This window comes from Gopherus evgoodei, unplaced genomic scaffold (assembly GCF_007399415.2).
Source record: "Gopherus evgoodei ecotype Sinaloan lineage unplaced genomic scaffold, rGopEvg1_v1.p scaffold_32_arrow_ctg1, whole genome shotgun sequence".
Taxonomy (NCBI): domain Eukaryota; kingdom Metazoa; phylum Chordata; order Testudines; family Testudinidae; genus Gopherus; species Gopherus evgoodei.
Genome location: NW_022059994.1, coordinates 4513381 through 4539339, shown reverse-complemented (window position 1 = coordinate 4539339; position 25959 = coordinate 4513381). Strand labels below are relative to the sequence as shown.

Below are 25959 nucleotides of genomic sequence, written 5' to 3'. Positions count from 1 at the left end.
GCCCCACCCCTGCGCATGCGCGGTATAGAGTGTCTCTTTACACTTCCGCAAGGGCGTTGCCCGGCAGCCAAACCCGGTCACTCCGCCCTTCCCCTTCGCGCACGCGCGCTGGGGCCTCTTCCTAACTGCGTCACAACCGTCGCCGATTTTAAAATTGATTTTCGATCTTAGATCCCGCTCGCACATGCAGAGGGGACCCCGGTGGCGTGTTTCGCTAGGGGTTTTAAATCGGTTCTCGAGTAACCAGCCGTTGGGTACGAGGGAGGAGGGGGAGCGGAGAGGACGGAAGCTTTGTTCTCGCGCCGCAGCACAAGCCGCAGGGGGGCGGGGTCGGAGTCGGAGGGCGGGGCCGCATATAAAAGGCGCCACTCGCGCGGTGTTCGGCCATTCTGGGGTCTGGTTAGAGGTAAGTGCTGAGCTCTGAGGAACGCGAGGCTGGGGGATGGGGTGGGGGCGGGGGAGGAGTGGTTTGGGGGGCTGCTGTTAGCCCTTCTGAATGACCTTGATTATTAGTAATTTCTGCTGCTAATTAACTCCCTGGGTCTGAGGCAGGGCGCGGGGCTTTTAATTGAAGCTGGGTTTCATTTGAACCATGAAACTCCAAGCCCCCCCCCCCCCCCCGGTTGGTTCCCCATAAATCCTCATTTTCGTTCCCAGTCCACAGATTTGCAAAAATTTACCGCAGCCCACATCCCAGTGATTTAAAAAAAAACAAAACCTAAAAATTAACATTTTTGCCAAATTTTGTATTTTTGTAGTTAAAAATCTTGGGCCGGGGGGTTTCCTTTTCTGTCTAAAAATGCTCATTGCAGTGTTGTTTTTTTTCCCTTCTCTTCTGTTCTAGGTTGGTTTGGTCTTGAGACTGGCGTCGAATTTGCTACGAGAAAGAGAAAAATCCCCCCCCACTTGGTCCTTGGAAGACACAAAAAAGCAGCCACCATATTTTCGACCGTCCTTGGGAAGCCGTTCAAATTCTTTGTGACCTGAAGGAAACTGCCACTTAAACATACCAAAAGACCAAACAAAAAATAATTAGCAACAACCTGTCCTGATCCTTTTTTTAAATCTAGCAACTTTTTGCATCTCTTTATCTCGACAAACCACCAAAAATTCCCAAAAAGTTGCTGTATTTTTTTAAAGCCATGACCAAAAACAAATCAATTATTTTTTTTCTTTAAAATACACCACTTTAATCAAACAAAAAAATAACAAACCTTGAAGCGCTGTCGACGAAAAATTATTGGATAGTAAGTGTCGAATTTTCAACCAACTGACCAAAAAAAAAATTCCTCCTCTATCAAAAAGAATTAACGCCAGGAAGAAACCAAAAATATGTATATAATTGAGAGGAAAGTAGGCTTTGTTTCAAGATGGTTAACCCTTAAAAGTCAGGCATTTTGCAAAATATGAATGCATATTTATAAGGAGTACGATGGTCTCTTAGACAAATCCATTGTCTCCACGAATATGAAGGGTTAATGAGCTCCCACACAAAAGATGGCGGTGACTGAGCCATAAAGTATCGCTTTTTTGTGTGGGAGACAAGGAAAATGAGCAATCTGTACATAAAGATTGCAGGGTAAGGCTGTAAGTGGCAAGGAAAGCAAAAAAATGGCATTAGACGATGGGTTGGTTTAAAAAATAACCTTATGGTGATATGTCAAATCCATTTCTAGATTTTTAAATTCAATGTAAATGCTAGGGTTTTTGGTGTGAGTTTATTTTTTTAGCACCCGGGGTACCACTTTAATGTATTTGCTTATATATGTAGTAGTTGGGGCGAAAGGGCAATCTTTAAGAATTGGGTGGCAATCTAGAAATAAAGATTGCAAGAGTTGGTTTTTAAAATTTTCAAATCTTGTTAAAACAGTAATTTTAATTTTTTAAAAGCAGCGTGAAATTTGATAACATTTAGACTCCAGTTATAACAAAATCTAATGTGCTTTTAAAAATGTGATTCTCGCTTTCTATTTTCCCCTCCCTACTAAAGATGGCAAAGCTGTTTTGTCTCCTTGTCTTTGTTCTGGCAAGCAGCATTTTTTTTTGCAGATCCCATTTTTTACCCCCCCACCCCACTTTTTCTGCCCCTCCCATACTTTGGAGGGGGACAAATTAGCCCTCCCCCCCATGGTGATGGGGAGATTCTGTAGTGAATCTTCCGGCTCATGCTAACAAGAATTGGCTTTCCCTCTTGTATTTTTAATAAGTGTAGCTTTGTAGGATTGAGATTATAGGATACAAAGAGGGGTGGGTGTGTATGTGTGTGTATATATATATCTATGGTGGGGGCTGTATTGTTATATGAATTCCTTCTTAATAGATACTGAAGCCTTTTTGTTTGTGGGTTTTTTTTCCTCCTATCTCCCCTGTGCTTCTAAAATGGCGTCTGCCTCATTTTGTCTCTTCCTGTACAAAAGCAAGAACCCATGGGCAGGGAGGTGATGTAACCAGCTCTGAGCAAACTCCTCCCACCGACTGACTCGCGTTTGGAGGCATGGGATGGAGGGAATGAGATGCGGGGGGTGGGGGGGGGGGAGAAGAGGAGGAGGGGAATGCACCCAGTGCGCGTGGTCCCCCCTTCCCCTTTCTAAACTGTTCTAACCAAATTCCACTCCTGGCTGTTTCATCTACAGGAATTCTCTAGGTGCAAGTTAATATATGAGTACAAAGTATGATCCTAAGTCCGCCAGGTTTCTTTCTTTTTATAGGTTTCAGCATAACTGAGTTTGGACCTCCGCTCCCTTGTCTGTCTTATCGGGCTGTATTTGTAACTTACATTGGTTTCTATCCAGCTTCCATGCTCAGTAAAGCAGACGGTCTTGCTTTGTCTCCCTCAGACTTTCTGAAGGGAAGTGGGGGAACATTCCTCTTGATCAGTTAATGTAATCTGATTTGTTATAACAGATGTGAAATGCTATCACTGGACTCCAAAGGTGCTGTACATAACCCACAAATCTATTGTCAAGGATATTCTGGGGGTGGGAGGGGGTGCGTGCATTTTCTCCAGCCACACACACCCCAAGTGTCGCCTTGGGCAAGGAAAGGTAAAAAGTCTTGTTTTCAATTAATTTGCCACATTCCACAGTGCCATAGTTCCTGTACAATGTACTAGGAAAAGAAGTGATCATTAGGAAAAAAAGGGAAGCCCTCATCAAAGGGAGGGGAACAGCCACAATTCACGGGTAAGCAAACCTTTCTGGTATTAATTACATTTCACAACCTTCATTTCTGTTCCAGACCACTTTGCTTATTTCTTTTTGATTCTTCTTCCATTGTCAACTCCGCGCAGTGACAGCGACTGATGCATGCAGAGGCTGTAAGGATATTTTGAGTCTTGATTTAAGAGCTTGCCAATCTGTTAAGACAACTACAAATTTAATTTTTTGAGACTTTGCATTAGAGGAATCTGGTTTCTTTTACCAGAGCCAACCCATTGGATCTGCATGAGCGTCCGATAGCTTTTAACCAAGGAGAGGCTGCTTTTGTGACTGAGAGCTATTTTTTTTAACTGCTGGATTTTTTTTTCTGGACTGTTTCTAACATGAAATGGGACTTCACAAGGCAGATTTTTCAAACCTAGCAGGTTAAATACCTGCTGCAGTGTCCAGTGGTAGCATTTCATGCAATGTAAAGCAATTCAGCATTTTAGTCTCATGGGGGCTGAACAATATACAGCCTGTAATGGCCTGATCTTGAACCATTGAGCTGCAATCCTTTTGAAGTCATTAAGAGTTGTTCTGGGTGCTGAGTTTTTCTCGGGGTTGGGCCTTAGCAGCTGTATGTATAGTGCAGGTAGGATGAGGTAAGTTGTATGCAAGCAGCAAATTTAGCAAAGGCCTTTCAGAGATTGTGCAAATCGGTGGGTCCACTTAAGGCTGACACACTGGGACCATTCTCTGTGTTGTAGTTGTGTGCACTTCTAAATTTCCAAGCATACAGAAGACTAATGGAGGTGAAATATGCTAAATAAGGAAAATAACAAAAGATCCAGCCAGAGAGGTTGATGAAAGCAGCAATGGCTCTTGCAGCCTCTTAAGAAGAATAAAAATTCTATTTAATTTTTTGAGGAAAAACATTTAATGAGAGAAACTTTTTTTGAACCCAACACTAGGAAATAGACCAGAATCCATTCAGACATTTAAATAGACAACACACTTGATCAGCTGAGTTTTGTCAGGCAAACATTTGAAACTGGGATCTGTCTGTAAAGGCTTTTTCTTAAAACAATTTTTTAAGAAAATGTGATCCTTAATTTGGGAGATTTGAAGATGGGGTTAAAAATGAACTAAGGGTAAACGTGGGTGAACACACAGTGGGTAGTGCTAAATCTTCCTCTTGCCGGAAGCCTAAATGATTGCTGAACTTGATGTTTGTTCTATGCAGCCAGTGATCTTTATCTAAAGAGAGCTCAGTAGGGGTTTGGCAAAAGATGGCTTTTAAAAGTATTTTAACACCACACTTCAAAAAAAAAAAAAAAAAATCCCAGTACAGAAGTTTTTGTATTTTAGTAGTTCCTGACTGGTGTTAAGAGCACCTGAAGTTTACTGGGTAAGGAATGCAGCTTTTGTTCTAGAAGTCATCTGCTCCTGCGTCTTTCTTCCCTCACCTTCCTGAAGTTATCATCTCATGGTCTCACTCATGTGGGTGAAGATACGAGATGGGGTTGGAGAAGTAAGACACTGAGGGACTAAAGGGGCAAAGATACCGTTCCAGAAGCTGAACTCTTTGCTGTAGCCTAGTAACCTTGACAGCTACTGGCAGGTTCTCTGTCACATTTGAAGCCTCAGTTATGCTGAGACCATTTGTGGACAACGTATTGTAAAGGTCACTTCAGATTTGAGGTAGCTTGGCCTCTTGGTGAAGCTCAGTTTAGTGTTTAGACCCCCAGGGAAAATAATTCAGGTGTGAGAAAATCAATAGGTCTCTGAATACATGGGGGTCCAGATCTTTAAATTTAAAGATCTGCCTGAATTTAGTCTTGTTTTAACTCTGCTGTAGTCACGGAAGTGGTTTTGTCCTTTCAAAGGGAAGGGGAGTACTTGTGTTTTTCAGAAACAAACTAATCCTAGTTTCCTTGCCATAGGTGGAAGGGGAGGATTATCCTGTTAGAGCAGAATGCTGGGAGATGGGATTCCTTATCTGTGCCTGGATTTGGGAAAGAGTGTAGATAGTGCCAGAGAATTTGGTGCTTGGAGCTAATGGGTCATGTGTGTATTTTGATGGGAGTGTGGTAGTTAAGAAAAAGGGCGGGGGGGTCTTTGGGAGTCTGGACTCCTGAATTCTAACCCTCTGGCACGGAAATGGAGACATAAGCAGATAAAGAAAGAAAAAGTCACTAGCTCATTTCCCCTTCCCCATCCCTACTGGGGACTGAAGTGGGAAGACACTGTGAGGCTTGCTTTGTTGTTACTAGAGGGCTTTGAGAGCCTCAGCTAGAAGTTGTTACAGAAGGGTTATTCCATCAGGATGGTTTTAATCATGATTTAACAAACAGCTGTTTTTGTAACATTACAGTAACTGGCAGTTCTCAGTCACTCCCCAGTGTTAGGGATTAGAATACCAAGTCTTAAAAATCCTTTGTGATATATATTAATAGGATTATAGGATATGAAGATGTCTGTCTTCATTGGAATAAAATCCTGATTTCTCTCTCTAAACTGTAAGTACAAAACAACTCTCCCTGTGGTCTCCAGTCATATGGGATCTAACTTCTCAGCTGTACTGGAACACTACTTGTGGAGGGGTTTAAATCCTAATAGATCAGTAGCTGTGCTTTGCTTGTGGTATGCCATCTGTCCTCTGTATCTTTCTATCCCATCCAGACCCTCAAGGCTCTCTGTCTGTGCCATGTCCATAGCTGCTTGTAACTCCTCTGGATATGCTTACTTCAGTAGATCCCATTCCCCATTGCATTCAGAAATTGACCCAGTCTGTGCAGGATTCCTGTGTCTTTGGGGGCAGGAGCACACAGTTGTCTTTCTCTTAAATTGGCACAGCTGTGTAGTTTTGATGCTCTTTACGTCAATACTGACTGGCTAGATCTTGGCAGTGGATAAATATATGTTGCTCTGAAGAGAGTCCCTGTTGTATGATCTGCTTAAAATCAGCTTCCCGTGTCCTCCTTGGCTTCTTATTGCCCATAGGCACTGTCATTACCACTGGGAGAAATTAACTAGATCCCTTACAAAGGGGTGAACCACAAATTCAAATCTAACTGGACTAAAAACTTTTCCATCTTTTTCACTCTAGGCTCCCAAAAGATGGAGTTTAAAATACAAGGCTAAAATCATAACATCTAAAAAATGCCTTTATCTGTGTTAACTTCAGCTCAAACCAAAAGGATATTTTGAAATCTGTCGTCGGAAAAGTTTGGTTACTTCCTCTCTTTCTCACAAAGGAGCGCGCTAATTCATATTTTGTTTCTATTTAATTTCACTTCTGGTTCTCTGCCCTTAAAGCTGCGATGTTTGGGTTGCAAATTGGTGGTGGTTGAACTTTGTTGAACTTATTAGATCTTGTAAATTTTAGTCTGCTTAAAAAATGTCTTTGTTCTTGTATCCTTTTAAGTGATAGTGAACCAGTTCAATGATTCATGTTCTAGGATAACCTCTTTTTAGCTAAAGTGTGTATCTAATGCTGCTCTTCTCCTTACCAGCTTGACCTGTTCTGATTTTTCTCAGAAGGAAGTAATCTGTTGACACGCAGACATTGACTGTACCTTGTAAATGACCATGCTATTTGTGTATTTACAGAAACTGCCTTTAATGTTGGGTAGAAATATGTAAGACTATTGCTTAAAAGTTCACATCTCTGGAAGCATTTCTTGCACCCTGTAAACTATAGGCCTGATGTTCAGACTTACTGACTTCAGTCTAGACGGTCAGGATTTCTGAACATCCATATTAGGATTTGGAGATGGAAGCTGATATTTATCACGCTCTCTGTTCTGCAAGTACCACAAATTGGTTTCTGCCCTGCTTCAGGACTAGTTCAGCAAATGTTGTCAATGCTTTATTGTTTAACCAGGACTAGAATTAATGCTTGGAAGACTTAAGCCACTCACAGTTGAATCTCTGCTTTTTTGGTTATATTCAAAGTACAGCTCTACTCAGAGAAGCAATGCTGTAAAAGGCATTGTGTGGCTTTTTGTCCCTAAACTCTAGATCCTGTTTAGCAACTGGCAAATAAAAATGGCTTTCTGCCAGCCCTGCAAATTCAGGCTGGGATTCAGTTGTCAAGCTAGGTTCAGTCTTGTTTTCATCAGGAATAGTTGGTACAAATTAATTTCTGCCTTTATTTAACCTGATTTCAGTAAGCTTACCCAGATGTGACTGCAGTTACACTGCAGCTCATGGGTGAGTCTAAAATAGAATGTGGCACACTCCCTTAAAGCCTTTTTGGTTTTGTGGGGCTAACAGGGATCAAATGTGTTATTGTTAAAGTTAGCAGATCTAATACACACAGGAACCAGAGAAGATTCCTTTAGAGAGTAGAGCCATGCCTCAAAGGGTTTCAGACTAGATCACCCATTCATTTCAGTGGAGGTGAACACCTAGCAGACATCATAGCCAAATTCTTGTCTGTTCAGTTATATTGTGCTTACCTTTTGATTAGCATTGTGTGCCATAAACAGCTGCAGTGCTCCACCCCAGAGGCGACTGCATTTCAGGAGCCGGAGTGAAGTGACCGAGCTGTAGCTTGTTTTTCTGGGTAGCCTGCTGTCTGAGAGCAATGTTTGTCTTAAGCCTGCTCCTTGCTGTGTCTGGCAGTGGAGTCTAAAGTCAGGCTTGATTATTTCCATGGCCAACAGCAGGCTAAATTTTCCAACCAAACATTCAATTGCAGAAAGCCTAATCTATTGCTTAGTGCCCAGAACATGTGCAGATCTGAGCATTCAAATGCAGTGATTTGTGTTACTTTAAAAATAGACACTAAGGCCGGAGTATGACTAATACCATGGAATCTGTTTAAGGAGCTAGGATGAAAATGGTAAATAGGCAACCATTTTCCATTATGTAAATTTCATATGAGGCATTTGTTCTCCATGAAGCAGGGGTATGTTGACTACACAAGTTTTGGTTTCTCTTCCACCATTGACACTGCTTTCAAATCAAATGCCCCTGTTGGGAAGGAATGGACAGACATGCTGCTTGTGATGTGAACTTCTAGGGTGCATGCAAAACAGAAACTCTGGGCAAAGTCATGAACATTTTATCTGTTTTTCTAAAGCTTTGCCAGGAGTTTCTGCTGAGACTGCAGTTTCTTCAGGTTAACAATAGAAAAACTTTTCCTATAAAAGCAACTTGAAACTGTTCTTTAAAGTGTGTTTCTCTTCTGAAGCATATTTCTAAAATGGCATCTTGTCAAATCACAGATAATGCCTTTCTCATCTAGCACTTTTTATCAGTAGATCTCAAAGCGCTTCACAACATTCATAGTCTCTCAGCGCTTCTGTGAGGTAGAGCAGTGCTGTTATCCCTGTTTTACATATGGGGAGCGTGAGGCCTAAGGTCCCACAAGAAATCTAGTGGAGTGGGGAATTGCACAGAATTGGGAACCTTAGGTTATAGTGCTCTAACACTGCACCCATGCTCCCATATTAAGATGTCTGATTGCAGAACCAGATTTGCTGAGGACAGAATCAGACCAGCAGAATCTCTCTAATGGGAGATGCACAAGCAATAAAAAAAAAAAAAGTTGCTTATCCGATCCTGGCTTGGGTTTGTAAGGAGCCAGGTAGTAAAAACCTTCTACATATATATCCTGACATGCTTGATTTGGGATCATGGACACACAATACCATTTCATAGCAGTTTTTCAGAGTAGAATGCTATTTCCTTTCTACATACCTGAGCTGGTTGACACTGAAATAATCCATGTTCAGAGTTTGTAACTTAGTCACTTCAATCCCCTTCCGGTTGACTGGGGGTCAAGCAATTGGCCCAGAGAGTGGGGTCAAACTAGACACGTAGTTGGCTACGAGTGGACTTCACTCTAAATTAGGCTTAAATGTGTAACTGAAACCTTAACTATGCTTTTTGATGTTTTCAGAGGTGAACTCAAAAGGTCTTGCTGGTGGTTCTCAAACCCTGGGGGTGGTGGCCCCTCAGGAGGTTATGTGCAGGTCGTGAGCTGTCAGCCTCCACCTCCTGCTTCACCTCCAGCATTTATAATAGTGTTAAATGTAAAAAGTGTTTTTAATTCAAAAGTGGGGTCACACTCAGGCCTGCTGTGTGAAAGGGGTCACCAGTACAAAAGTTTGAGAACCACTGTTGAAGGCTTGAGTTTAGGATAGGGGGTCAGTCGTTTTAGGAGAAAAGATGCCATCTGGTTTGAGGCACAGAGCTCCTTGGTTCTAGTTTTGTCTCTTGAGCAGGGAGCCTGGGAGTCAGGACTCCTGGGTTCTGTTCCTGGCTTGACTACAGACTTCCTGTGTGACCTTGGGTAGATCAGAAGATAGATCGATCTTTATATTTTTGCCTATAAAATGGGAATATTAATTTGGTTCCCTAAAGATACCTTTCTCCCCCACTTTAAGTATCTAGTTCTTAAAATGCCAGAAACTTCAGGCTTCTCTCTTGAATGAAGGGACTTGAAGACTATAAACAGGTTCAGACTATCACTGTGGTAGGAGTGCATGTTGAACATTAATTCAAATGTAAGCTGTAGGAACCAATCCTGAAGTAGGAGCCTTTCATCTGACTTCATATTTCTAACCACTGGCTTCACTCCACTTGCTTATTGTACACTCCTGCCTAGGTGGAATGCCAAGAAATCTGGAGTTTGGATTGCTCTGGCGCTTAGAGGGGGGGGTATCTTGTCAAAGTATGAGATCTGTGTTTAAGTTCTTACCAAGCCAGTTAACTCTCTTAACAAAACCTTTGCAGTTTGCCTTTTAAACAGATGTTCAAGTTATCTTTGCAGAGACTGAGCTAAACTTGCAATTAATCTTTTTTGAAAAAGCTTTTAGTAAGTTCCCATGAGTGCCTACAAATTCCGGTAAGCAAAATCATCTCTATCTGTACCAAAGGCAACTCCAAACGTGTCAAGCTTTAGCAGTGTGCCAAAAAGTGAAATTGAATAGAAACACGTCTTACTGCTTGAGCTGAGAAATACTGGAAGTAAATAGCATGAACAGTAAAGAAAAGAAAAAGCTAGAATTTTTTTAACTTCTGATTTTAGTCTTGTTCAGGCAGGGAAGGGGTTGGTAACACAGGAAATTTCTTTTAAATTGTCTAGAAACTAATATTTGCTCACAGTTGCCAAGCATATGGCTATTTTAGTCTTTCCTCTGGTGTCCTTTAGTCCAGCGTTGCACTTATCGGAATAGTTGCATATGCTAATACACAGCTGTTGCAGCCTGTCATCTGTGCATATAAATCTGATGCATGTGTATCTTTTTTAATAGAACTTAAAATCTTTGCTGGGAACCCTGAGCAATGGAAGCTCCCACTCTTCTTTACTATGCCTAGTTGTGCTGGGGGGAATTCACATGCTTGCAGACCTTCCTGCAGCCTCAAGGCAACAAAGTGGAATCCTTATTTGTTACCTTGGTCAATTCTGTGTATTCATCCGTATCCTGCCTACGAAGCAAAGGGATCTCTTATTTATAGATCTGTCTAGACTTAGAACTGTCTTACATCTCCTACTCTCTCGTAAGCATGGTACCTGGTCTTCCAGCATGGAGTATGATCAGGGCATCTGGTGGGATTTCCCTAGTGGGATGAATTGCCATGGCTAAGTTCTCCTGTGTACATAACTCTGTGTTTGATCTCTTGTGTGGATGGTGACAGGTGTCGGATTGGCAGCCCTGGAGACTGAAGTCCTCTCTTCACCAGCAAAGCACGTCCAAGCCTGGCAGCGGCACTGCGAGCTTTTTCCCCCTACCGAAGCGCATTCACCTTGCGTGTGGAGGAGGCGGCCACCTCTGGGGGGTGAGAGGGGAATTCAGTCTCCATGGCCTGTCCTGCTCTCCGCCCAGAGCTGCAGGCACAGAGACTGTTCAGCATGGATGCCTTGCAACTGGACTGACACCATGTACCTCCCAAACTGATTCCCCCCCAAGCTACCGAACGACTGTCAGCTGGTAACAACTTTCCATCGCTCCCTACTGTCTAGTTTTGCTCCCACTAAACTCCTCTGCCCAGTAAGTGATGGTGGATCTCTGCAGTTAACTTGGAGAGAGACTTTATTGGGGAGGAGTTCACACCAGACCTTGGAAGAGCTGGCTGTGGTGGGATATTTTTCCCTCCTGCTCGGAGAAAGGACTTTGCTGAAAAGGCAGCGACGAGGGGATCTCTTCCTTCCATGTTGAATCCAGCCTCGATCAGCCTGCCACAGCCGACAAAGTTCTGGAACTCAGCCATGCTGCCCATCTGTGTGTGTGTGTAAATTCTCCCTCCTCGCGCCAACCCCTCTGCTCCCACAAGCAAAGCTGCATTGGCAGCCTTACACACAGCCTCACTTGTTTCAGTGCTGTCTCGGTGTCTGTGCCTCATGCAATATACGTGTAACTTACCAACAGGGAACATGTTGCCATTGACACTAATTATTCCTCGCGGTACAACATGGGGACTGTTTGCGCCTAGGCAGCTACACTACACTCCCCCCACCCCCCGAATAAGGGTAACATACAAAGGCGGATCTATTGTGTGTTGCTGAAGCAGACCCAGCCACTGCGTGTCTCAGCAATGTCCCAGCCCTGGTCCTGCTTTTCTACTTCTGTTGTAGTTTAACCTGTATTGTTACAAGCTTCCCAGATACGCAGTAGCATGAGGGCGCATTAACCTATCCACTCCTCTATACTGCAAGTGGTTTTCATTCCAAGGGGTGAGTGCAGTGTCTCCTCGTGGGAGCCCCTCTGTGTTCCCTGGGCTGAGAGTTAATGGGAGGCTATTGCTACCATTAAGGAAAGCTGATCTGCTTGAACTGGGCCTGCTGCATCCCAGTCATCTGTAAGCTCTGCCATTCCTGTCTGCACCAGATCTCAAAGAAGCCTGTACTAAGGGGAAATAGTCTCAGTGCTCTAAGTCACTGCTCAATTAGTCATTTGTTAATGCATGCTCCACCTTTTAAGAGGGACAGCAGTAGTCTGTGCCCCCCCCCCCACCCCCCGGCAGTTGACTGACACAAAATAGCCTGACTTTAAGCCAGCAATTCCTGGTCTCTGCAATCCTCAAATTCCATTTACTCTTCTGTAGTGCAGGAGCCTGTGACAGACATACCACTGTGCCTGAGACTGGGCTCTGGTCATCACCCTGGGTGTAGGAGAAATGTCTGCCTTGTTTGCAATTCACTTTAAAGGGCCATGGCCGAGACAATTAATTTCTCCAGTTAATCTCTTCAAACTGAGGCTTCTACCTTGCTCCCATGGTATGGTGGTTCTTGCACTAGGGTCTGAGACCATTTAACTAGCCTGGTCACTTTCACTTTCCCAGTCTGTTAAATTTCTAAGTTCCAGGCAGGGCATGCAATGCCTGGGAGAGTTGTGTGTGTGTATCCACACACGAAAGTCTCTCTTCAATGAAATTAAGATTTATGAAAGGGGACAATTTTTAAAATCAGTTTTTGGGTGATAAAGCCTTGCCAATGGCCCTTCATCTGCACTCAGTGTCTTATCTAAATCTTCCACTAATTGTTTGAATTTTTTTGCCGGCACCAACTCTCACACTGACATACTGTTTACTGTTAGGATATCTACCATAACCCCTTTACATGCCAGGGATTCACACCATCGTTGGTCTCATTGGGTCTGAAGGACCTAACGGAAACAGTGGGGTGATGTATAACATTCAAGCTCAGAGTCCTGGCAAACAGAATAATTTATCCATGCATGACTGACTTTGCCTCATCCTGACTTTGGGAGAGAGTCAAACTTTGTATCGGCCATTTGCCAGTTCCCCTTGAACATTTTTCCCAGCGTCCACCCTGAAAGGTCCGGTGCAACATACAGAGAAAGGAGCTCTGTCTCAACCTAACCCTTTCCCCTTTATATATAAACTTTTTTTCCTCCTCTGGCAAAGCTAAGACCCAGTTGAACAATAAAGCCAAACAGATTAGATTTCCCCTGCCATGCTTGTTGAAACCAATCCGCTTGTTTCAGGGTGCCTTCCATTTCGGGATGCTATGAAGAATTGCATGAAGGAACAACTTGGCAGAGTGTTTCCCATTGCTTTTTCTTTTGTGTCCTCTGCATTTTTTTTTGTGGCTCTGTTGAATTTTTGCTGTTTAAACATGTACCTGTAACTTGGTGCATTACATTTTCTAAAAACAAAATAAACTTTGTAATTTACAATCTGTAACTTGTGGCTGTTGGAAATGTTATGGAGGAAAATTAATAAAAAAAACCACCACAACCTGTTAATCTTTTTTAATAGCATAGCCCAAAATATGTCCTATTTGATTATTTTTTTGTGTCTGGGTTTTTTTTTTCTTCCAATCCAGGCCCCTCTATTTAAAAAAAAAAAAAATTCTTTAGTAACACAGCTTAGAAGATTTACTTCTGCAATGGCTCTTTCTAACAAATGAGATTCCAACACAACCCACTGCCCTCACTCAAGTAGAACTTTTTTCATTTTGTATGTAGGTAATCAAATTTAGACAGATGGATTGAAACTTACAGCTGCTGATGTATTTTAGGCCACATTCTCATAAACAACATTGCATCTCAAGTCAGTATTAGCTTTGGTTATCTCTGTAAACTACTGAATATTCCAAGGTTTAATCCCAACACCTCTCTTCTGATCAAGGTCTCTGGATATAAATTCTTGAGTGTGCAGTAACTCCTAAAAATTAGTCTCAGAAAAAGATCAGCATTCTCCTCTCTGGTTTGTCTAAAAAGAGAATATTGACTTGAAAACACGTGTGTTTGTTCATGGTTCAATAAATGGTATCGTGCCATAAACTTGTTAGTCTCAAGGTGATTGAGTGGGAACATGACTAGAAAGCCTTTAGTGAAGATACTCCCTGCTCTGGATTTTCTCCAAGTATCTGTCCCTTTGTCCTGTTTATTTCCTAAAGGGTTGGGGGATACTCGATCATAGAGGAGACAGGTTGGCAAATAAACTAGAGTTCTGATCCATCCTGGTTAAGGCCCTAGATATATGCGTTTGTAACTGTGAGTGTGCGGTTAGGAAAATTCTAGTTTTCCGATGCTGAGAACTGATCTTTTCCGAGTGGGTTCTCTCTTGACTGGTGGCAACAATAGGATAATACTTTGTACTCGTATAGTATCTGTACCCTTCCTGATCAAGTGTGGATTCCACTTACCAGTGCAATATCATCTCTTTGCTGAGAGTAACCCCTTTTTATTTTTTCTTTCTTTCTTTCTTGCCTCAGAATTGTCCATCATGGGTTCTGGACCAATCGATCCTCATGAGCTCCTAAAAGGATTAGATTGCTTCCTGGGGAGAGATGGAGAAGTCAAAAATACAGAAGGGGTCACCAAGATTTTCAAGTAAGTCTCTAGCTTAAATGTGCGGTTGGAAGAATTTTTAGCATGGCAGGACACAATGTAGCAAAACCTCAGTTTCCCAGAGTAGAGGTAAGCAGCTGGTGCTGTGTGAAAATGACCCATCAGAGCAAAGATGTTTGATTGTTTAAAGTCTTTTCCCTTCCTTGTCTTATTTATTAAATGCTGATCTGCTTGTTGATGGCTGGCATTAAAGTTATTGGGGGCTTTTTAAGGCAGTTTAGAGGTTTTAGTCATGCAGAGGCCAGATTCTCAGCTGGTGTGCATCAAAGTAGCTCCATTGGAGTCAATGGAGCTGCCCTGGTTTAAACCACCTTGGGGATCTGGCCCCGTTCGCTCCAGTGGAACCACAGCTGACTTGCACCAGGTGGGCAGTTGGCCTTGGGTATCAACATCTTCAGTGGAAGATGTGCATCCAAATCCCCTAGGCTGCTTTGATGTTACTCCATCCCCTTGTTTCAGAAATGCATCCAGTCCTCTTCCTAAATGTTACTGGATCTCAGTGGAAGTCCCTTCTGCAGGTTGCTTGAAGGCATTTCAGTGTATTCCCAAAGCTCTCCCACAACTGCCTTGTCCTTCAAGGTGTGGACGAGGCACTGGGCAACTATAACTGCTCTATAAATTATTTACTCCCCCCACCCCACCTAAAACTCCTCTCCAATTAAAGGGAGATGTGTGACAATGGCAGAACGTTTTAATCTTGGGCTAGATCCTCAGATGGAGTAAATTAGTGAGGTTTCCGAATTTAATGAGAATCCCATCCACTCTGAGTCAGCCATTGCCCCTGGCTGGGACTGGGTTAGAGCCAGTGCTCGCTGGAGCAGAAAAGCCTCATTTCCATCCCCTCTCAGCCAGTCAGTCCCCCACCAATGGGGGAGCCAGATTGGAGCCAGTGCACCACAGAGGGGAAAGAAGCCATATGCTATTCCCACATGAGTCCTGTTAATCCTTCTTGGCCCCCAAGCCTATGGGGTCTGATTTCATGGCAGTTCATTTGTCATGTGCTCTGATATCTCTGTACTGCATCAGCTCAGTTTCTCTTTCATCTCTCCCCTCCTGCTTTCAGTTTAATGAAAGACGCACAGAAAATGGTCAGTCGCTGCATCTACCTGAACATCCTGCTGCAGACCCGGGCGCAAGACATCCTGGCAAAGTAAGAGTCGTGGACGGTTCCTTACAGAGAAAGGGGCCTGGGAATTGGGTTATCCCTAGCTCTGGGAGGGGAGTGGGGTCTAGTGGGTTAGAGAAGGGGGAGCTGGGAGTCAGGACTCCTGGGTTCTCTCCCCAGCTCTGCCACTCACTGTATGACCATGGTTGGGTGTCTTTTCCGCTGAGGTGCAAAGTGGTTTTCAGGGAGGTTATGGGGTTTTAGTGACCCATCTCTGGTAGGTGCTTGGAGATCAATCCTGGGCTGTAAAGAGTAGGCAGAGATGGTACAAAGTTTGGCTGTAGCCAATGGCGGGGGGTAAGGTATGACAGCAGCACTGACCTGGCTCTACTCTTGTCCCAGGTTCATCCGGGTCGGGGGTTACAAACTTCTCAACACTTGGCTCACCAGCTCCAAGGCATCCAGCAATGTACCCCTACTGCAGCAGATCCTTCTCACGCTGCAGCACCTGCCTCTCACTGTGGATCACCTGAAGCAAGTGAGTAAAGCAGTCAGTGCTGACCCGGTGGCCCAGTGCGGTGCTAGGGGGCTCTGTGCTGCAGGGAACAAGGTGGGGACCCTGTCCCTTGCGGTCAGTGCTGACCCTAACCCTCTGTCCCTCTCTGATCTCTTCCAGAACAACACGGCGAAACTGGTAAAGCAGCTTAGCAAGTCGAGCGAGGACGAAGGTAAGAGACCGCCCTGTTGCGTGCGTGCGCGCCGTGCCTCCTCCCGTCTAATGGAGCTCGGTGCGAACTGCCCTGCGTTAACCTCTGTCCTCTCTCCCCTTCCAGAGCTCCGCAGACTGGCCTCCATCCTCGTCAGCGACTGGATGGGTGTCATCCGCTCCCAGAGCAGCGCGCAGCCTGCAGGTGAGTCACGCCCCTGAAACACGCCTAGGAGACCTTGATTGAAATGGTGGGGCCCCAGCCGTCCTAGCTCAGGCCCCTTGGCCGGCTAATGGGCACCCTCCCGGCAGCATCCTGGGTCTGGACTCTCTAGCCGTGGGATCCCTGCCACTCTACTGCTCAGTGGCTCCTCCCATAATCTCGCATCCAGACGTGGGCAGGCTGCGGGCTAGTCCCTGGAGCCTGAGGGTGGAGGAGCTGTTATGGTGGCATCTGCCTTTGGGACTTGAACCCCCCAGGAGCCTAACCCTCCCCTTCCCTGCAGAGCGAGACAAGAAAAAGCGGAAGGAAGATAGTAAGGGCAAAGCACCTGTCCAGGAGAAGCCTCAGGAGGCCAAGGCGGAAGCTAAGGCAGAGGAGACGCCGGAGAAGAAGAGAGAGAAGCCAAAATCGCTACGCACCACGGCACCCAGCCATGCCAAATTCCGCTCCACTGGTGGGTACTGGGAGGGGCATCTCTCAACTTTTCGGGGGGAGTAAGAGTCCTTGGCTGGGGTTCTGTATCGCTGTTCCCCAGTTCTTGCACCCCAGAGGTGGCTGCATCTCAGGGCAACTGCTGGTCGCTGTGCAGCTGTTCCTCAGCAGCCCAACCCCACAGGTGGCATTTCTGTATTTCTTCACTGGGTGACTGATCCCAACATAAAAATCCTTTTGGGATCCTTGCAGATAAGGTACTATGGAAATGTATGTGGTTTTGCCTCGTTGCTGTATTCTGCTAACCTGAGCTCTGCTTTGCTGTAGGGTTGGAACTAGAGACTCCCTCACTGGTTCCTCTAAAGAAGAACCCCAACGCTGTAGTGGTGTCTGAAAAATACAACCTGAAGCCGATGCCGATAAAGAGACAGAGGTAGGCCTGAGCACCCCGCACTGCTCTGGGGAAAGCGTCGCGACCTTACGCCCGTGGCTTCCTCTGTCTGCCTCAGCTTCACACTCTGTTCCTCAGTCCTGAGAAGCACTCTGTGTGGAACTGGGAGGCAGGACTCCTGGGTTCTAGCCCTGGCTCTTGGGAGGGGAGTGGGGTCTAGTGGTTAGAGTGGTGAGGGCTGGGAAGCAGGTCTGAGTGCTGAGGGGATTTGCCCGAGGCCCTGTGTGTGGTACAGGCCCAGCATTGGTAACCTTCCCCAAGCCGCCCCTGCTTGCCCCTTCAGCCCCCCTGCAAAGCAGCTCTAGGGTTGTGCTGTGCTTCCTGTGCTCTTCACACCAGATCGCAACGTGATCTGGGCTTGCCTGGTCCTTGCTCAGGGCAGCATCTGATCTCTTTCCTGGGCTGTGGCCTCAGCGTCTCAGTACCATGTCTTTTTTTTCCCTCTCTCAGCACATCCGCCCCCTCTGGAGACAACCCACCAGTAGAGAAGAAATACAAGCCTCTGAACACCACCCCCAACAGCACCAAGGAAATCAAAGTCAAGATCATCCCCGCACAACGTGAGTACATTGAGGTCCCGGTAGTCAGGATGCCTGGGTTTGAGCCTCAGTATTGGGTGGGGAGTGGAGTCTAGCTGGTGAAAGTAACAGAACTGCAGGGGTGGGGCTGAGAGTCAGGACTCCTGGGTTCTATCCCTGGCTCTGGGAGGGGAGTGGGGTATAGCATGGGGGAGGGGCAGGATAACACAGGAAACTGCAGGTGCGTGGAGCTTCAGTTTGTATAACCTCTTTCGTTTCCTCCCCTCTCTGCAGCAATGGAGGGCTTGGGCTTCCTGGATGCCCTGAACTCTGCCCCTATCCCGGGGATCAAGATCAAAAAGAAAAAGAAAGTCTTGTCTCCTACGGCAGCCAAGGTACAAACACCTCAAGGTGGGGAATGGGGGCTGGTGGGTTAGAGCGGGGGAGGGGGCGGGGCAGCAGGCTGAGATGCAGGACCCCTTGGTTCTGTCCCTAGATGGAGGAGAGAGGGGCGTTCTGGTGGGTTAGAGCAGGGGACTGGAAGGCAGGACCCCTGGATTCTGATGTCAGCAATGAGAGGGGAGTGGGGTCTGGGAGTTACTGGTTCACTTCCAATTACACTGATTCCACATTTCTCTCTCTGTCCCAGGCGAGCCCGTTTGAAGGGAAGCCAGCCCCAGAAGCGAGCACTGCTAAGCCATCCTCTCCAGAACCTGCTACTGCATCCGAACCGATGGAGGTGGATCGGCCTGGTACTCCTGTGCCAGCAGTAGAGGTCCCAGAGCTGATGGAGACCGGTACGGATGGGGAAGGCTTTGGAGCAAACGGGTTCCGTTGTGCTAACTCTGGGTGGGTGGTGGATGTCAGCCCAACATCCTGGCTGTGTTGGATCAGACCTGATGTTGCCACCCTGGAGACCATAAAACCCCTTAATGCATGTGGCCGGGCGTGCTATGCCAGCTGGGATACAGCTGCCTTGGCGGGTGGGGGCAGCCCCTGTGTTAGCTTAACTGTGGGGCTGGCAGGGCTGTCTTCACCTGGGGGTCCTGGGTTGGGCCCAGGAGGCATTGGCGCTGGTTGTTAGATCCAGGCTCCGTGGGAGTGTGTGTTTTGTGTCTGGTCGCTGAGCCGCTCTGTGTCCCGTCCCCACAGCCTCGTCCGAGCAGAACTCGGATGCCAAGCCCTCCGAGAGCACCGCTGACTCCACGCGGCTTACCAAGAAGGGCAAGAAGAGGAAGACAGTGACTTGGCCTGAAGAGAGCAAGCTGCGGGAATACTTCTACTTCGAGCTGGATGAGACTGAGCGGGGTGAGTACTGGGGCATGGGCCTTTCCCTCTAGCGGGCACCAGCTCCCATCCGGCACTTGGGGTATGGGACATGGGGCCTCTAGGGGATGCCAGCTCTGCTCCAGCACCAGGGGACTAATTGGCTTCTCGAGTGGGAAAAGGGATACAAGGCCTTAGAACACCTGTGTCGCACCCTTCCCATCGGCTGGAGAGCAACAGCCTGTCTGTCTTCTGATTAAACCCCTCCCCGTTTCTTCTTCTCCCCTGGCAGTCAACGTGAACAAGATCAAGGACTTTGGCGAGGCAGCCAAGCGGGAGATGCTGAAGGACCGGCATGCCTTTGAGACGGCGCGCCGGCTCAGCCACGATGCCATGGAAGAGAAGGTGCCCTGGGTTTACCCCAAGCTCATCAACCTCCCTAGCCCCCTGGTGCAGCCGGGCAGCGGCAGCCGCGAAAAGTACACCCAGGCTGAGAGGGAGAAGGGCATCCTGCAGGAGATCTTCCTTTCCAAGGAGAGGTGGGTGTGGCCCTGGGGGCAGGGTGAGGGGTTGGAAGGGTACTGGGGGTTCAGGCTGGGGCGCCATTTCCCAGTTGGCCAATGTAGGCTTTTTGCCCCCCTCTAATGGCCCCACTGTGCAACAGCCAGCATGTCAGATTTAAGGCACCTACCTGTATCCAGCATGGCTCTGCCCCTCTAGCAGCATATGAGCCAGCTGCTGCCTCTGAGCCTGTTGACCTTGTTGTTTGACTCGGGGAACACAGACCCTGTTTTCAGCTTCCGCGGTCCCAGCAGATGAGATCCCCCCGGGGGCCTCTCTGGGTTGCTGGGCACCAGGATCCCTCTCTGACCCTGCTCTCTTTGCTTCCCATGGCTGGTGGATGCTGGGTGGGTGAGTGTGTGGACCTGGCCTGTGAGGCTGTGCCTGGAACTAAGGGGTGGGGGCGGGCATCAGGTTGTGCCGAGAGCCCCATCAATGGGGGGGCTACAACCACGTCTCAGTTCTAATTTCTGACCAGCATCTCTCCTCTCCACAGCGTTCCAGACAGTCCCCACGAACCCGACCCGGAGTCGTACGAACCCCTGCCGCCCAAACTCATCCCGCTCGACGAGGTACGTCTGGCCCAGGGCCCCGGGTTCTCTGCCCTGCTTTGGGGGACAGAAGGAGGGGGCCTGTTGGGGTAGAGCAGGGGGATTGGTAGTCAGGACTCCTGGGTTGGCTTCTCACTGTGGAAGGGGTCTAAGGGTTAGAGCAGGGGGTTCATTTCCCAGCTCCCTAGGGGCCCTTCCTCATTCTGTGTGTCTGTCTCCCCTGTATAAACAGGGAGGGGCTAGAGAAGGGCAAAGGCCCAGGAACCCAAGTGCCCAGCCATGACCCCCAGCCCCTGAGGCTGGGGCGTCCTCCTCACCCTCAGCCCATCCTGACTCCAGTGTCTCCTCTGTCCCCTCTCTCAGGAATGCACCATGGACGAGGCCGCCTACCAGGAAGGACTCGACCCAGCTGCCGCCTCGCAGTCTCCCGACGGAGCCGGGGCCTCCAAGCTGCCCCCAGTGCTGGCCAACCTGATGGGGAGCATGGGGGCCGGCAAGAGCCCTCAGGGCCCCAACCCCAGCTCCTCCATGAACGTGCAGGAGATCCTCACCTCCATCATGGTAATTGGAGCTGCTGCGTAGCCTGTCTGACCCTATAGGCTCCACGTTGCGGGAGGGTCCGGCACCAAAAGGGTAAACTCTGCGCTGCTCTGTGGGTGGGGCCTCCCTGGCCCATCTTCCTCTAGAGTGGACCAATGCTTCCCCCTGCCATCCCACCACTACTGGAGCGGATCATTGGCCTGGTCTCCCTGCCTCCAGCTTGGTTGAAGGTCCAGCATTTAGGGGGAAGGGGAAACTTGGGCAATGCACCATCTGAGCAATAGTTGTGGTCAGGGGATGCGTGGGGCGGTGGGACTCTTTCCTATCACCACCTTCTCCCAAAGCGGTTGAGTCAAGCCAGCCCCTGGCCCCAGCTAGCGGGTTAATGGACTAGCACAGTGCCCTGAAGTTAGAGAGCTGAGGGGGTGTAGTGTGGGTGGGTGGGTGGTTGTGTGGAAGGAGGGACACTCTGTCTAACCCTGCCCCTCCTGTCTCCCTTCCCTGCACAGGGCGGGCCCAACAACCACAAGACGGAGGAGCTAATGAAGCAGCCGGATTACTCGGACAAGATCAAACACTTGCTTGGCAACCTCCAGACACAGCCCCCGGGGCCCTCAGGAGGTAAGAGACCTTTGGGGGGCACTGACCCTGTTCCCACCTCCTGCTGCTAGGAGAAAATCCTGTTCTGCTGGTCGCCTTCTAGTTTCTGTTTCTTTGCCTTCTGTCTTTCTCGATGGAGCGCTTGGGACTTATAACCCTACAGCTCTAGGGGCTCTGGAAGGTGGGTGATCCAAAGGACGTGACCTTGCTCGGTTCGAGTGGCTGGGGTCAGGGGAGAGCTGGTGTACCCAGCATCCTGATGACGACATCATGGGTGTGCAAGTGCATGTGTCTCAGATTGTGGGGGGGTCAGGGCCCTGCGCTCCCCACTTCCTGTGATTCATGGTGACTCTCAGCCAGCCTGTAAAACAGAAGGTTAATTAGATGACAGGAACACAGACCCAGCAGGGCTTGTAGGTACAACCAGGACCCCTCACCCAGGTCCCTCTGGGGAACAAGATCTTAGACCCCAGACTTGGGGTTCCCTGCCTCTGCCCTGCCAGCCCAAAACTGAAACCAAAACCCCCTCCAGCAGGCTCTCTCCCCCTCTCCCTTTGTCCAGTTCCCCGGCAAAGGTGTCGACTCTCCCCACCCCCCTTCCTGGCTGAGGTACCACCCCTCACCTAAAGTCGTCCCCTGCTCTCCCATTCCCCATGCAGACAGTCCCAGTAAAATTAAATGACATTCCCAGGTCAATCCACCGCACTCCCTCTGTGTCACAGCAGGTCTGTGTGATTTCCTGCTCTGGGGGTTCCAGGAGAGGTGGCCATGTAAACATGTCCTGGGTTAGGATTGGTGGTTGCTGTGAAGGGGTGGGAAGTATATCCCTGTATTCCTCCTCCTCTCCCCCTCTCCCCCCCCATTGTAACCCCATTGGCTGTATTTGATCCCTCTGCTCTCTTGTCTTCCAGTGCCCCACGGGCTGCTGGGCCAAGGGCCTCTCACCAATGGATTCCCACCTGGACCAAAGAACATGCAGCATTTCCCTCCCGGGGGGCCAGGACCCATGCCTGGTAAGTAGGAAGCTACCATCTTCTGGGGGTGGGGTGGAACTGTCAGACCTTCAGCTGGAGTGTGTCGGAGTCAGTAGGGCCTGCTGACCCCAGTGCTGTGCTAGGAGGCGCTGTGCTGTGGGGAGTAGGGTAGAGGCTCGATAGGGGGCACTGCCCTGGCAGTCAGTGCTGGCGCCAATGCCCCAGTATGGTGCTAGGGGGTGCTGTGCTGAAAGGAGTGGGGGGCTCAGTAAGGGGCACTGTGTGGCATGGGGCAGGGTGGGCGTTTGGCAGCAGGTGTCTTTCTGCCCTGGGTGCTCAGAAGAGGAGTCTCTAACCTTTGTGCCTCTCTCTCTCTCTCCTCTAGGTCCCCATGGTGGCCCAGGGGGTCCCAACATGCCCCCAGGTCCCGGCATGCCTGGTGGGCCCAGGATGATGGGCCCTCCCCCTCCCCAGCGAGGCGAGTTCTGGGATCTCCCTGACGGCGGCATGCGGGGAAACCCTCATGGGGGTATGCGAGGAGGTGGCCCTGGCCCGGGGCCTGGACCAGGCCCTTTCCACCGGGGGCGAGGCGGGGAGCCCCCCTTCCGGGGGCGAGGAGGAGGTGGGCGCAGTGGCGGTCCCCCCAATGGCAGAGGCGGGCCTCCTAACAACGGCATGGGTGGAGGAGGCGGCCACGGTGGCGGCGGCGGCCACGGTGGAGGTCATGGCGGCCACGGCGGAGGCCACGGCAGGGGCCACGGCGGCCATGGTGGGGGCCATGGAGGCGGCGGCCATGGTGGAGGCCACGGAGGCGGCGGTCATGGCGGTGGCCACGGAGGAGATCACGGCAGAGGCCACCCAGGGGATCATGGCCGGGGTCATGGTGGAGGCCACGGAGGAGGTAATTGCAGGGGGCTTGGCTTGCCCTCTAGGGGGAGCAGAGGGCTGTGGCTTTGGAATGGCCCTGCCCCTATGTGGGAGGGGCCTGTGAGTGCCCCCTCCCCTCCCCCGTTTTTATCCAGCAGGTGGCAAGGGCCTATGGGGGAGACCCAGCATGCATTGCACCCATTCGATCATGCAGGCCCTGCTCCTTGGGGGCGGGGCCCAGAATGGCAGAGACCCCCTATGGGCCTGTGAGAACAAGGGAGACAGTTTCAGCTGCAGCATTGCATGCTGGGAGCTGTAGTCTGCTCCTGGTGGCAGAAGTGGAGCACTGCATGCTGGGAGCTATAGTCAGCTCCTAGTGGCCCAGTTACAGTGAAGCATTGCATGCTGGGAGCTTTAATCTATGCTCCTGGCAGTCTGGGTTAGGGTGGAGTGTTGCATGCTGGGAGCTGTAGTCTCTCCCCCATTCCCTGCCCTGCTCTGCCACCCCTCTGGCCATGCCCCGCCGCCGTGGCTGACCTGCGCCCCGTTTTCTCTCACGCAGACATGTCGAGCCGCCCCGTGTGTCGCCACTTCATGTTGAAAGGCAGCTGCAGGTACGAGAACAACTGTGCCTTCTACCATCCCGGAGTGAACGGGCCGCCCCTGCCATAGCGCCCGGGGCCCTCCCCCCACCCCGCTGACGCCCCGTGAAACCGCCCAACACAGCTGCCCCCACTTCATGGACTCTGGGGTGCCTGCTGTCGGACTTGGGCTGCATCCACCACTTATGGCTTCTGTGAGGCCTTGTAATGCCCAGGGGAGGGAAGGAGCAACCCCTCCCGATGGCTGCTGCTACTGAGGAACCACTGCGGGGGGAATTCCCCCCGCCACTCCACTCCCTCCTGTGTCGTTTTAACCTGATGGAGGTGCTGATGGGACCTGACTCCGCGCCCCCCCCAGTGACTTTTTACAAGCACAAGAGTCGCTGCCTGCTCTGGGACCTGGGGACAAGGGAGGGGCAAAGTGGGTTGTTACCACTGTGTACATCTCTGTGGAACTAGCAAAGGTGTAAAGGGAGGGTTGCCCGGCTTCTTCACCCGGCTCCGGGCTGTGATCTGTCCGTGGGTTTGCCTGCTGCAGACCTACTCTGAAGACATTTTGCCTTGGGAGACTTGGCCCTGAGGAGCAGCCAGCCACACTGCTCGGCTCCCCCAGAAATACTGCCCTCCCAGGCACGTGGTCAGGAGACTTCTCCCTCCATCTGACAGCAGCAGGATACCAGTCCTTCGGTTGGGGAGGAGAGGGGTCCACTGCCCCCCCACCCACTGAGCAAAGGGAGTGCTTGTTAACTCCACCCCCTCCATGGGATTGTCCCCCCATGTGCGTGAGAACGAGTGGGATCAGAGCTCCTCCCCTTGCTGTAAATACCCATCCTCACCACGTTGATGACTGCAGACACACGACTCCCCTTGGTGCTAGCGAGTCATTGGTTGGGTGGAGGGGGGGCATGAAGCTGTTTTCTGTGAAAACGGACTGACTTTATTGCTGTTGGCATCAGGGGGCTTGGTTTGTTTCCTTTCCATTGTTTTATTTTTTTACGGTCTCTCCTTGAGACATGGACTGTCCTACCCCTCACCCCCCCCCCCCACTGGTGCAGCCTCCCCCTTTTGTTTTGTATATTTTGTACATTAGTAATAAACATGGTGATTAAAAAAATGGATCATCTAATTTAACCTTGGTGTCTGTGCTGGCTGTGTGGGGAAGGAGCCATCTCTGCGTCTGTACAGTGCCTGGCGCGGCAAGGTCAAAGTCTACGGCTGGAGCCCATGCGCACTGCCAAGTACAGAGATAGGTGCCCTGCTGTGGCTTTTCTCTCTGATCGCTTCATCTTGCCACTGAAACAGGAATGAGCCAAACCCCTGTCGGACGCACAGGGGAGACATTTCCTCGTTCCTACAGTCCTGCTGATGGCTGGAACGCAGCAGGATCCTGGGAGTTGGACTCTGATTCCTACAGGCTAGAATCCCTCAATCCACCCTGACTTGTTAAAGCACTTGGCATGCTGGGATACCTATCCAGTGTGCAATGCAAGCAGAACTGGTAAAGTTGCCCAACGCTTCCCTTTACAAGCGCTTGGGCTGAAACTTTCAACACTGCGTGTCTGCCTCAGGTTGAAATGTGGGAGAAATTTCAGCGAAAACAGTTTAGCCATTTCTAAGAATGAGGCTAAGGAAAAGCACCTTATTTTGCTCAAGCCAAAGTGTTCTGGTGACCCTTTCTTCAAGAAACTCTAGCCTCCCTGTGTTTCAGAGCAGGGACTCAAAACTGGGCAAGGGTGTAGTCTGTGTGTCAAGGTTAATGTGCTTTTAGCCAGCCTCAAGAAAATTTTGCCTAAATTTGGCCACCTCATAAGCCTTTGGAAAATTGTGGTTTGTGCACTCTCACGGGAGATGCTTCAGATTTTAGCTGCAAGTTCTCCAAAGATCCTGTGTGTGCTCCACCCTCGGGCTGAGCACGGCTTCCCCTGTGATTGCAGCTATAGGCCAACTGTGCTGGGCTCAGGCCTGGGAGTGGGGAGCTGGCAGTCTTGCTCCAGTGTTGTGCCCCTCTGCTGGGCTCAGGCAGTGTGGAGAGAAATCCGTCCCATTCACATGCAGAGGGGACAAGAGGCAGACCTACGGATGGAAATGGG

The 25959-nt window shown here is 49.3% G+C and overlaps 1 protein-coding gene across 2 annotated transcripts; it reads left to right on the top strand.

Annotated features, from left to right (window-relative positions):
• Positions 1-310: 310 nt before the first annotated feature.
• Positions 311-24987, top strand: PPP1R10 (protein phosphatase 1 regulatory subunit 10). 2 transcript variants are annotated; one of them, XM_030543656.1, is made up of 20 exons: positions 311-406; positions 845-1247; positions 14338-14455; positions 15537-15623; positions 15981-16116; positions 16255-16306; positions 16412-16489; positions 16791-16961; positions 17267-17372; positions 17841-17950; positions 18203-18303; positions 18558-18705; positions 19061-19216; positions 19467-19713; positions 20232-20307; positions 20650-20847; positions 21336-21447; positions 22338-22439; positions 22786-23301; positions 23830-24987. In XM_030543656.1, the coding sequence occupies exons 3-20, from the start codon at positions 14349-14351 to the stop codon at positions 23937-23939; spliced, it is 2613 nt and encodes an 870-aa protein (XP_030399516.1). In that variant the 5' UTR covers positions 311-406; positions 845-1247; positions 14338-14348; the 3' UTR covers positions 23940-24987. The 2 variants fall into 2 exon arrangements, with proteins under 2 accessions (XP_030399516.1, XP_030399517.1); XM_030543657.1 differs by lacking the exon at positions 20650-20847.
• Positions 24988-25959: the final 972 nt, after the last annotated feature.